Source organism: Leptodactylus fuscus, unplaced genomic scaffold, assembly GCF_031893055.1.
Source record: "Leptodactylus fuscus isolate aLepFus1 unplaced genomic scaffold, aLepFus1.hap2 HAP2_SCAFFOLD_1041, whole genome shotgun sequence".
Lineage (NCBI taxonomy): Eukaryota > Metazoa > Chordata > Amphibia > Anura > Leptodactylidae > Leptodactylus > Leptodactylus fuscus.
Window position 1 is genome coordinate 4507 of NW_027439860.1, and position 12860 is coordinate 17366.

The 12860-nt window shown below is 41.0% G+C and overlaps 1 protein-coding gene across 1 annotated transcript in view; it reads right to left on the minus strand.

Moving 5' to 3' along the window:
• Positions 1 to 649: 649 nt before the first annotated feature.
• Positions 650 to 12860, minus strand: part of LOC142186463 (divergent protein kinase domain 2B-like) — a 36309-nt gene continuing 24098 nt past the window's right edge. The window contains exons 3-5 of the mRNA XM_075261296.1: positions 3422 to 3595; positions 2154 to 2442; positions 650 to 1176 (exon numbers count right to left, since the gene is read on the minus strand). Coding sequence (XP_075117397.1) covers positions 833 to 1176; positions 2154 to 2442; positions 3422 to 3595 — 807 coding nt within the window. The 3' untranslated portion in view covers positions 650 to 832. The remainder of the gene's footprint in view (positions 1177 to 2153; positions 2443 to 3421; positions 3596 to 12860) is intronic.

Here is a 12860-nt window from a genome sequence, read left to right on the forward strand (position 1 = left end):
CATCAAGGGATCAGACACAAGAGTAGTTAAGACCTAAGTCTTAAGTCCGCTTGGGGACCCCTTGAACGAAAACCTATTCACATAAAAAAGTGGTTACCTAAGGAAACCTGCAGACCCATAGACAATAATGCAATCTGAATGGTTTCAGCTTGGTTTCTGCACGAAAAATGCAGAGAGAAAAATACTGCTTGCAGGACGTTTCTCTCTGAATATTTCATTCGGATAGGGGAACGTAATGGCCCAAACGCAGATGTGAACTGGGCTTTAGATATGAGCTGAGGTGATGGCTGGTAGAGTTCACAAATAGTGATCGAGCCAACAGATAAAGCAAGACAAGTTCAGAGGTCAGGATAGAACAACCCAGGGTACACATAAAGAACAGAATGTAAGTCAGGTAGGATGGAAAAGAGTCAGGAAAAAAAGTCAGAGCTTACAAGTTACCTACCTATAGGTGGCATCGGAGTGACTGTTTTTTCCCCTATTGGAGAACTAATTTACATACTTTGTCTCATGGAGCATTGCCTGTAGGGCTCCCTTTGCCAATTGGTATTATAGCAAGGTAAAATACACTTGCAGATGACATCTGTAGACATTGCATGAAATCAGGATTAACTACTATAATGAAGACAAAAAGCAGAGCTCCTCTACATAAATATATTATGAAATTACACAATACAGAATTTCAGGGCCTAAAAAAAGGAATTCTGCACATTAATTGTAATAAAAGTTTATGTTTGCTGGTGCTGCCAGAGAGTAATGGGCCATATTCCCAATACCCTATATCTTCTAGGAACATCTCAACACTGCAATAAGACATCATTAATGTTTCACTTCATCTCATCATTCTGTTGTATTTACAGTCTGGATATCTATATACGAATCTGGCATCACAGGTTCTCCAAGGTCTCAAAATCTCCATTAGTTCATTTATAAATCTCCGTGCCTCCAGGTCACTAGTAATGTTTTTTGTACAGTCTTGAAGAAGTTTGTTGATTTTCTCCTGGGAAGAATTAGGAAATTTTTCAGCTATTAAGTAAGGTAGAAGATCCTTACATACTAGAATAATATTCTGTCTCTCTGTAATATTGGCACAAGACGAAAGTATTGGTGGACACTCAGAGGATAAGCAGCTGAAAATATCAGTTTCTTCATTCTTCCTTTCATACATCGATTTTTCTGGAATTAGAAAATAATAAAATCTTAAGTATATAATATAGTATAATAGTATAATTTGAAGAATTCTAAAATTCAACCATTAAAAAAATTGTTTATATTCAGATGCTGAAATTATAGCGTTACATATTTGACATATTCATGTCACAAGTGAATGTATAAGGGTTAGTCTCAGTTTTAAAACTATGATTACTTAACAGACTGTGAAGGCAGATGGGGGAGGGGCTGTTTTTCCTCATAGCCTTACACACATCTACAAACTGGAAGGACTGAACACTCTGCTCAGCTTACGATGTAAGAAACGTCTTGTATCCACTTCTAGCTGCTTGTGTGATTACAGATGGGATATTATTCAGACACAGCAAGCAGCTTTACTGACTGTGTTCATAGAGTGCTCTTTTCCTGTGTCATGCCTGCACGGTAGATGCTAGAACTACATGTATTTGCAGTTCAGTATTCCTGTATCCCTTATTTGATAATAACTTGGGTATTTTTTTTGCTGTTGTACAGTTACTCCTGGCAGTATTAGATGTTAACAAGCCAAACTAGTTATAATAGATAAGAGTAGAGGCAAACTGCTCCTTATTGTACATGCTCACAACCCTAAAGGAATATGTATAATTTTCTTTAGACAAAATGGGGACACTAGCAGCAGAAAAACTGATAGCACTAGAGATGAGTGAGTACTATTGGAAACTCCCGTTTCGAATAGCACGCACCCATAGGAATGAATGGACGCAGCCGGCATGTAGGGGGTTAAGCGGCCGGCCGCCGGCAAAGTCGGCTTGCCAGCCGCTTCCATTCATTTCAATGGGTGCGTGCTATTCCAAACGGCCATTTCGAATAGTACTCGCTCATCTCTAGATAGCACATTATGTATGAAGACTTATACAGTCATAGAACCATGTAACATCATCACTATGTGGTATTATACAGGGTGGCCTGATATATTTAAGGTACCCATAATTCCTTCCACTTACCTTGCTGTTTGTCAATAATGCCCATCTTGCTTGTGTCTCTTATAAACAAGCGACCATCACTAAATATCCCAAAAGTAGATCCATCAATAGATGTGAAATAAAAGAAGTAATTTAAGTCATTGTCACTTAAATGCTGAATAATTTTCAGAAGCTGGTATGCTATGTCTGCTGCCACCTCCGAACCAGAGATATTGAATGATGTCAGTGCTTGAGTACTTGTGCTCATAAACAACCGTCCACATGAGCCTAAATAGTTTGAAAAAGGCCACCCCTCTGCTCTTGGGAAGATCTATAAGAAAAGTGAACACAAGAATCAAGCATGATATATTTCACACAGTAGCTATGCAGAAGGCATGGGCGCCACAGCCACAGGGACAACAATTGAAAAAAACAGGGACTAAAAACAACACAAACATTGTTTGCAATGGTAACAAATTAAAGAGGTTTTTATGGGTTATAAACTCTATATGACTGAATCCTGATGATACTACAATAGCCTAGAAGTAGTTATTTTCAAGGTGTTTTCTCATCTTTGTGCAGAACAGTTGTTTTAATCCTGCTAATGCTTGCTATGGATCAAATTGCCAATGTAATGGATTAAAATGATTTTGATTCCTGTACTTTCTATTTTCAGCTACCTAAATTCCTTTCATTGAAAGGTGTAATGAAGTGATGTAACTACTCCCTGTCTGCACTGACTACACAGATCTACCCATGACTCACTGCATAACCTGCTGTCTGCTGCCCAGCATGTGAAACATACTGATCTCAGAGACAGGAAGAAATAACGAAGAGAAGGAGCAGTAAAGCCATCAGGAAGAGCACAACCATGTATTTTGTGATGTTAAATACATCGATAAGGGGGAGATGAGGTCATGTCACTGCAGTGAAACTGACCTACAGACGTGCTGCATGTAAAGATGTGGTCATCTTATAGGATCCATTCACACGGAGGAAAATGGTGAGGAATTTGGTGTAAAATTTCAGCGCTGAAAAAAAGCCTCCCATTGACTTCAATGGGTTCCTTTTTCTGTTGCTGTGTACTAACTAACTTGCTTTTTGTATTATATGAAAGAGGAGATTCTCTTAAGTGCTAACTAAATTATTTCCAGAGATACCACTGGTAGAATACACAGTCGGGATTAGGATATTTATATGAAACTGTATAATATATATGATATCAATAAATAGAATTTCCATCATGTACAGTCTGGCGATATAGTACAATATGTAATTATATATAGAATAAAAAAATAGCTAAAACTTACCTGTAAGACAATTGGATATATATTAACTGAAAGAGTATACAGCAACCTCATTCTGTCCTTGTCTGTCAGGTGCGTCATATAGACACTGCCGGCATCAAGCACTTCACTATAGCGCCGAATTATTCGATCTAATAGTCGTTGTGAGGGGCAGCGAAGGAATTGAACAGGTAGACCCTAGAAAAGAAGCAAGAAATGTATAAAGATATAATAATAGAAGGTAAACAATCTAATTAAGAATATACCACTGACAATTAGCATTTTGTGGTGCATAAGCAGACTCTAATGTCAGTTCTCATATCTTACCTTCTGTATACATAGCGCAATCCAGCTAATAATACAGTACCCTAATAAAGTAGTTTTAAAGATGGAGTTTTACTTTAAAGGGAGTCTGTCAGCTGGAAAATCAATATCAAACTAATGACCGTACTTTGCAGGGCTGATTCCATACTTTCCAATGTTGCCTTTCTTACTCTGCATTGCAGCTCCATTCTCAGTGTTTTATTCTTATATAAATTAGGGCTTTAGGGAGGTGCCTTCTCTTTCTAGGGCTTTGTTCTCCTCTCCAGATAACCACCCCTAATTTCAGACAAAATGAGAGATGTTACTAAAACTATGGCAGGAGTCACTGGACTCCAGTTAGTGGTGGTTATCTAGAGAAGAGAGTGAAGCCCTGGCAGGATGACAAACACCCCAAAAGCCCTTTTCAGCTAATTTGTATAACAATAAAACACTGATTTTCATGAACATGGAGCTGTAATGCAAAATCACAAATGCACCTTTGGAATGTGTAGAAGCCGCCCTACAAGGTAAGGTCATTATGTTCATACCAATTTCCCTGCTGACAGGCTCCCATTATGCATAGTTATATTACAGTTCAATTCTGAAATGTGTTATAATTAAAGGAGTTGTTAATACTGATTCATAAAGTTTAAGAAAAAACATAGATTCTTGAAAAAAGTAAGATTGAAAGGGGCTCTATCATAGGGAAAAGTCATTTTTAGCTAAGCACATACTTGCATAGCCTTTAGAAAGGCTATTTCACACGCAACTTTTGTATGTAAATCGCCTTAGTAGTTTTTGAATAAGTCCGCTTTTTTTCATATGCTAATTAGCCTTCTCCATGCACCAAAAGTCTCACAGTGCACTCCTCTCTGCTATTCTCTATGTGTGAGCAGAGCGGCTGCTGTGCTAATGACTCATCTCCCTGCTCTCATACACATAGAGCAGACTGTACACAGAAACACACACTTCTGGAGTGCACGGAGAAGGTTAATTAGCATATGAATAAAAGCGGACTTATTCAAAAACTACTGCCACAATTTACATACAAAAGGTACGTGTGAAATAGCCTTTCTAAAGGCTAGGCAAGTATGTGCTTAGCTGAAAATGACTTTTCCAATGATAGATCCCCTTTAAGATTTACAATGGACATATAGTTATAGGGATATACTGCATATGTATGGAGTCACCCTATAAACCTTACCCCAGTAATACTACATAGTGATAATCTGCTCTTTAGATTAAAGGAATTTGTCTAATATTAAAAAATTAGGTAAATGCATAAAGTCGTATAATAAAAAAAATCTATACTTACCTGTTTGATGCCTAATGGCTTCGACTCCACCAATCCTCCCTGTCACTAAATTGTGTGATCAGCCAATCACTGGTCTCAGCGGTTATGGGATATCAGGATATCATTGCTGCAGCCAGGTAAGCAAATACCGCTGGGGAGGACCGGGAGCACTGGAGCAGTTACTGCAGGTGACTTGGACAGCATAGACATCAATGTAAATCGCAGGCCACTGTGACTTCTAATATAGTCGTGTGACAATGAGTTGCAAACAAATTTCCCATTGTATTTGGTCACGTGGCTTTTTATGTTCGGTGGAGTGTACATGGGGACCCCTCGGAATGGACTACCAAACAAATTTGTAAGCAGCGTGCAGTGAAAGCACACAGACCCCATAGACTATAATCCGCACCAGTCATGCAGACAGGAAAGCAGATTGTGAACTACTTTCCTGTCTGCATGTTCCCTATGGAGATCTCGTGGCAAGCACACGGACCCCATTATAGTCTATGGGGATCCATGTGCTTTCACTGCACAGCGCTTTCAAATGAGTTCAGTAGTCCATTCTGAAGGGTCCTCATGTCCTGATGTGAATGAGGCCTTCAGTAACCAAAGTAGTTTTATAGCCCTAGCCAGTAACTATCCGTGGACTTTGTCTGGTATTTCACTTTTGCCCTATTTAAGTGCCATTTATGAAAAATAAAAAACATCCAAGGGCTTTTTTTTTCTAGTCCCAGACAGCCCCTGTGGTATATAATTCACCAGTATATATCTACAAGTATGATAATACATTTGGTTAGTTCTATTTTAAAATGGAATAGATGAGATTTTACATTGACTTACTGGAATTCTCACCTTTAAAGCAGTTAATGTGTAACCAGCATTTATGCTGCGCTCTGTAAAATAAAAGTGCATCTCTGACTGATAGCGACACATTTTATGCTGTTAGGTGTGAACAATTTCCATCCCAAAGTAGACATTAACAAACTGACTTAGAAATGTGTTAAAATTCACAGTATTTCACCTTTTTCAATAAAATCTCCTATTTTTAAACTTTTAAGGGATTTATCTGTGTCATGAGCAAAGTGATTAGGTCATTACTTTGTAGAAATGAGAAGACGTCCAGAACGCTTTAGAAAGGACACAATCTCATTTCAGAAATGAATATTTATCTTGTGTGTATCGCAGGGTCCTCTCAGCCCTGCTGCATCGCAGGGGACATATCCTAGAACTGGCCTAAGTCATGTCCATAAGTGTTTAGTTAAGATAACTATTAGAGGAGTTTCATCACTTTTAGGGGGCATTCACATGGAGTAACGCCGGGCGTGTATCACAGCCGTACACGCCGGCGTTACGGCAGACTGCCGAGCACTTCCCATTCACTTCAATGGGAGCGCTCGTAAACACCGCTGTTACGAGCGCTCCCATTGAAGTGAATGGGAAGTGCTCGGCAGTCTGCCGTAACGCCGGCGTGTATGGCTGTGATACACGCCCGGCGTTACTCCATGTGAATGCCCCCTTATACTGATGACCTGTCTTTAGACTGACACATAGACCCAGGGGGTAGCTTGAGAGGGTGCAGTAGCATTGGGACCCAGGAGCCTTAGGGGGCCATAAGCCCTGGCATCAGTATTGAGATTGTAGCTTCCATCTGGCCCATAAACCAAGAAAACCCACACTAAGGTTTATTAAACTCCTTAGCAGCCGTAACCATCACTATCAAGAATTCACTATAGGGATGTGGTAGGGGGTCCCTGACAAAAGATTGCACCGGAGCCTATAAGACTATTTATATCACTGCTTAGACCAGTGCGTTGCAAACATCACACCCTGGGAAGTTGACGCATTGCCTGCCCGAGTTCTGCAGCTCTTCAAACACCTGCACAGCTGTCCCCATTCACTAGAATGGGCCTGAACAGCAAGTGGGCCATGTAACAGTACCATGTCCTTTTCAAACACCAAAATCTAGAAAATGCCTTTGATTGTAATATTATAGTTCAAGGGGTTATGGGAAAAATATGCAAATCTGTTTTCCAAGATTTAAATAGGAAAACTTTGCCTCTGCTTGCTGCCCTCTAGGGGCAGCCCCCTTAAACATCATGCATGACTTTGTCAACAAGCCTTAAAGGGATATTCCCAACTCACCTGTTCACCAACTTGCGGGCTGTGTGTTCTGTTCACCTCATGGTTTTCTCAGTAAATTGGTGGTTGGGGTTTCACTAGCTGTCTCCTAGACAAAGCCAGCTCTGCTACCTCTTTTCATAGCAGTACATGTTTGCAGTCAGTAATGAGGGATGGTTGAAAATAAATTAGCACAGCATCACTGGAAGATGCACAATATGAAGCTGATGTAGCAGTGCTGGATTTGATAGGTCATGAGAATCCCAAATTTACATGCTACAGGACCAAGAGTCAGCTTGCAATAAACTTCGTTTTAGGTCTATGTTTACATACAGAGGTAACAGACTCCCTGTCTCAGCCCTTATCAGCAAAATTCAATTAGCCGGCTGATAACTGGAAGAGGGAGATAAACGGCTCAGAAATATAAGCTGCTCCGAGCACTCGGCTCCCCCTCCCTCCTGAGAGCAGGGAGCTACCTCACTTGTCGTGGGTGGAGAGATAAGATCATCCCCAGGTCTGTGTAAATAATGAAGTGAATAATCTCAGATAATAGCCAAACAAAGCAGTTTTGATGAAGCAATGTTTTTAGGAAACATTTTAAATCCACACAAGCTAGCAGCCTAGATAGGATCCTTGAGATGGAACAACCCCTTTAATGCTATGATGTGAGGTTTAACGAAACTAGTTCCTGGCTGTGGACAGCGCTGTTTCAATTTGTTGGATCTCTTCAGCACAGCGTAGGGATACTAGCTTGGCAGAGTGAGAGAGACTATAGACCAGGATCAGGGAATTATAACACTCCCACAAAAATATTTAACCTGTATCTTCTAACTTATTAACTGGCCCCTGTGGGTGTTTAGGATGAGCATGAGTATGGTAGCCACAAATTCCCCTATTCCACAACACTACCTGTGCTTTGAGTCCCCAGTGTGAGAAAAGTGCATTACAAATGTTTGGCAGTCTCATCTATAGGATGAGACCTCCACCAATTCTGCGAAGGGAGGGCATTTTACCCTTGTTGGGAATGTTTCTGTGTGACAGCTCAGATAGAGGGAACCGGAGGACGGGAGTAGTAGTTGCAGATGATGTGCCACCTGATAGGCTGAGTACCCTCAACCACTCTCCCCAGCTCAACTCCAAAGCCGGACACTGATGAAGGGGATCCTGAAACACTACATGAGTAGTACTGGCAGGGGTCCTGGTTTCCTTTAAGTAGGTCCAGGATAACACCTCCTGTCATAGGACTCCTCCACACCTCCTGGCACAATGTCCAAAGGGCAGACAGTTGATCTCCCTGTCTCAAGGCTTTCTCTATAAGAGTCTTTGGCTATATATTCCTCCCCAGCTGCAAAATTCTCCCCATATCATGCCTAGTGGACTGTAATATGTCAGGGCTATACCAAGTGTAGTAGGTGTACAAAGTGGAAACTAACAGGGAACATGTATGAGGGAGAGCTGCAGAACAGAGACATGTAACATAGAACATGTACAAACATAACCCAGAGGCACAAAGACAAACTCAATAGAAGCAGGAGCACTCTGGGATGCTGCAGCCGTGGTACAGTGCTCGGAAATCTCTGGCACTCCCATTGAAATTAATAGAGTGTGGTTGTACCTACGTCCACCTGGGCTATATTCACAATGAGGATAAAACACTCCATTCTAAGGATTGATGGGGTGTCAGTGGTTGGACACTCATGGATCAGTAATTTTATCCTCCATCTTATGGATAAAGGATAAATATTTTTAGTGGCATAACTGGAATATTATTTAGACAATGTACAGTACAAGGGTATAAGGGATATAAGGGTATGTTCACACGGCAGAATTTGCATTCTGCATGTGAACACTTCTGCACTGCACCGGCATTCAGTCGTGGCATTCTGCTCCGGATTAGGCCCGAAGAATGGGCCTAGTCAAAATACACTCTAGAAAAAACTCAGTGTGAACATACCCTAAGAGCTCTTTGTTATTGTACCTGATAATAAGATGCACCTAGGAGAAGAATATTTAGAACCAAAAGGTTTAATATTTTGAACCAATTCTTGAACAACCTCTTTAAGAATAATGCCCCACAGTATAACACAGTATAATGTTCAATGGTGGCCTTCATATGTTATAATGTTCCATAGTGGTCTCCACACACAACATAATGTTCTATGGCAACCCCCACACCCTATAATGTCTCACAATAATCCCTCCACACACAGTATATTATCTCATATTGTACTCCATACAATAAAATGTCTCACAGTAGACCCTCTACACAGTATAATGTCCCATAGTGACCCTTCCACACACTATAATGCCTTATAGTTAACCATAAGAACCTAAAATTTGTGGTGTTTGCCACCCATGAACTATTATTATACTGTATGGTCTCTTCAGGGAGCTCAGGATAGGTGAATAACATTGTTTATCATTAGAGATGAGCGAGTAGTATTCGATTGAATACTACGGTATTCGAAATATTTGTACTCGATCGAATACTACTAGCTATTCGCAGTAAATATTTGATTCAGAGCCAGCGTTGATTGGCCGAGTGCTATACGTTCGGCAAATCAACGTTGGTTCTGCAGAAGGCTCGTCCTTGCTAGTCAGGTGAGCTGGCAGCTTGCTGTTCCAAGCGAACTTACTTTTTCTCATAGGAATGAATTGACCAGCGTTGATTGGCCAGTGTACAGTATTCGGCCAATCAACTCTGGTTCTGCCGGAGGCTCGTCTGTGAGGAGGCGGAGTCTAAGATCGGACCACAGCAGTCTCCATTGTGGTCCGACCTTAGACTCCGCCTCCTCACAGACAAGCCTCCGGCAGGACCAGCGTTGATTGGTCGAATGCTGTACACTGGCCAATCAATGCTGGTCAATTCATTCCTATGAGAAAAAGTAAGCTCGCTCGTAACAGCAAGCTGCCAGCTCTCCTGACTAGCAAGGACGAGCCTGCGGCAAATCAACGCTGGTTCTGCAGCAGGCTCATCCTTGCTAGTCAAGAGAGCTGGCAGCTTGCAGTTACGAGGGAGCTTACTTTTTATCAGTGCAACTGCAAGCGCTGTGCAGTTAAAGCGCAAGGACCCCATAGACTATAATGGGGTCCGTGGGCTTTAACTGCACAGCGCTCCTCCTAAACACTCTCCTCCTGCTATTTGTGGACTTAGTGACTCTCCTTTAGTCGAATAGTGGTTTCCCCTGAAACGAGAATTTTTTCCCATAGACTATAATGGGAATCGAGTAGTCGAATATTGAGGCTCTACTCGAAACGAATATCGAATATTTCACTGTTCGCTCATCTCTATTTATCATGTTTAATCCCCTCTCCTGGGCCTCTGCTCATTATACCCTGGGGTCCGAAGAGAAGGCAGAGTATAATAATGTTTTTTTGGCGGCGATGCTGTACTAGTGCCAACTTGATTTTCAGCACTTTCATTTTATAATGCATGCTGAATTTTTCCCCCCACTTTGGATGGAGTGTCTTATAAAGCGAAAAATATAGTATATAGCAAATATATTGCACTGTTACTTAGGTCCTGTGTAGTATATTAATTAGGCAGTGTATGGTCATTATTCCATAGACATCTATCTAAAGACAATATAAAGCACTGTTACGTTGTATTTAGGTATTGCATTCCATAGTTATTGAGAATTATACTGTATCCTACTGGTATAATCATATGTACACTATATGAAAGTATTATTTTAAGTGTTAAGTATTCTACATTGTACACCATATGATAGGGTTCCAACAGTCGGGGCCACAAATATCAGGTCATCATTGTATATAGGTTAGTAAGAGAAATGGTCAGATAGAAATAAAGAATAGTGCATGGCTGAATGTTCAGACTATACAAAGGGTCTATTTGTCCTCATATATGATGGAGATACATAGGTTTCTGCATTCTCATACTCGCTAAGACTCAGATCGGACTGACCCATCCATTTCATGGAACCTCAGTCTGACATTGCTAACATTACTCATGACTTGACTGAAAATGTCTTCTGCAAGATGAACAGAAATATTCATAGGTGACTTGATTCTATAAGTGTCGAATTCCAGATGCTTTAGGTGTACTATGGCAAATACCCAAGCTTTAGAGCTGAACAGTTACAATAAGATTTTAGATTTTGCTTAGTGTTTGTATTTCAAAAATCAATCCATATGTTACAGAAAAACGGAGTTTTCAACCATAATAGTGGAATGAATTACTTTAGGAAATTTTGGATCACCTCAATCTTTCTACATGCCAGCTGGCGCTCCTCTAGTACATCACAGACAGGCAGAGAGGCTGCAATGTACTGTACTATGGTGTTTGTAGATAAATAATATCCCCACTGGCTGTGCTACAAGATTATTATGTGCTCCGCCATTTCCTTGCAGGCACTCCGGAGACCTTGGGTCTAGTTATATTGTACACTTCATGATGTGTAATGTTGGAATGGTTTTGCCTTTTTTTTTTTTTAAAGCAGCTTTGCCTTTCCAAACATCCTGCAGAAGTTTGAGTGACCGTATCATATGTAGTGAATGGTGGACTAACTGTTATTGTTGGTGCTATTCCATTTCATATATTGCCTATTTTATTTTTCTCACATTTATATATAACTGTATTGATGCCAAGTGTTCTCTCGTAACAGAGATGATCAGGGGCAGATTATAATAAGGATGAAATGTGCGGTTTCCTGGGGACCAATAATAATATAAAACGGTCTTACCATATTCATACAGGGGTCAGGGTGCCAGGTGTCCGATGTTGCACTCACCCTAAAAAGACCCCTCCGAGACCCTAACAAGGGCAGTCCGTAACTAGCCTCAAACAAACGCCCTATCAGTCCCTATGTACATTTCTCCTTGTGGGCCAAAAGAATCATCAGGGGACTACCTGGCTAGCTAAGTAGCCAAAGTCAATGCTAATGCCCTGTAAGAGTCAATATAGCAAAGACTTCCATATATACACTGACATTACAAACAAAATGGCTGTCTACTTAGTAAGTTGACTGGATGTTGTGTACACCCGACCCATTATAATTCTCATTAGAATCCCACCTTGTAATCTACTGGATCAACATCCACCAATACATTAGATTACTGTTTCTCAGCTGTCTCAGCCCTCACACCAGAGTAACCGTGCTTATGTCTGTATGTCATTATACTGACGTGACCCACGTGACTGCATATACAGGCCTCAGTAGTCCCTGACATCAGGAGGCTGGAAAAGGCACAAAGGGGATGTGCCGGAGCCCAGGAGAGGTGAGTTAACACTGTTATGTTTGCTCATGTCCTCAGGTCCTCCACTTATTGTACTCTAAGAAGACCACAGAGTATAACAGAATTTTGTGTCAAACCCCCAAACTTTTGTGTGTGGCCAAAACTAAAATTTGGGGAAAATTTGCATTGAAAACCATTTTGTCATCCCTATGTATGTGCTATTATAGCACATTATACTGTTTGGAGAAGCTACTGTGACACATAACACTGTGTGGAAAGACTGCTATGGAGCATTATACTGTATGGGGGCAACAATGCGATATTATACTGTGTGTAGGATCTAATATGGGACATTATGCCATGTGGAGGGGCCACTGTGGGATATATACCGTGTGGAGGGGCCACTATGGGACATTTATTATACTGTGTGTAGAGCCACTAAGGGATGTTATTCTGTCATGGATCTTTAGTGTGAATGGGTGTGCTGGGGGTTTGTGCTTTCTGAGCAGCCCTGGGCCCATGGTACCCTTAATCTGCCCCTGGATATGATAC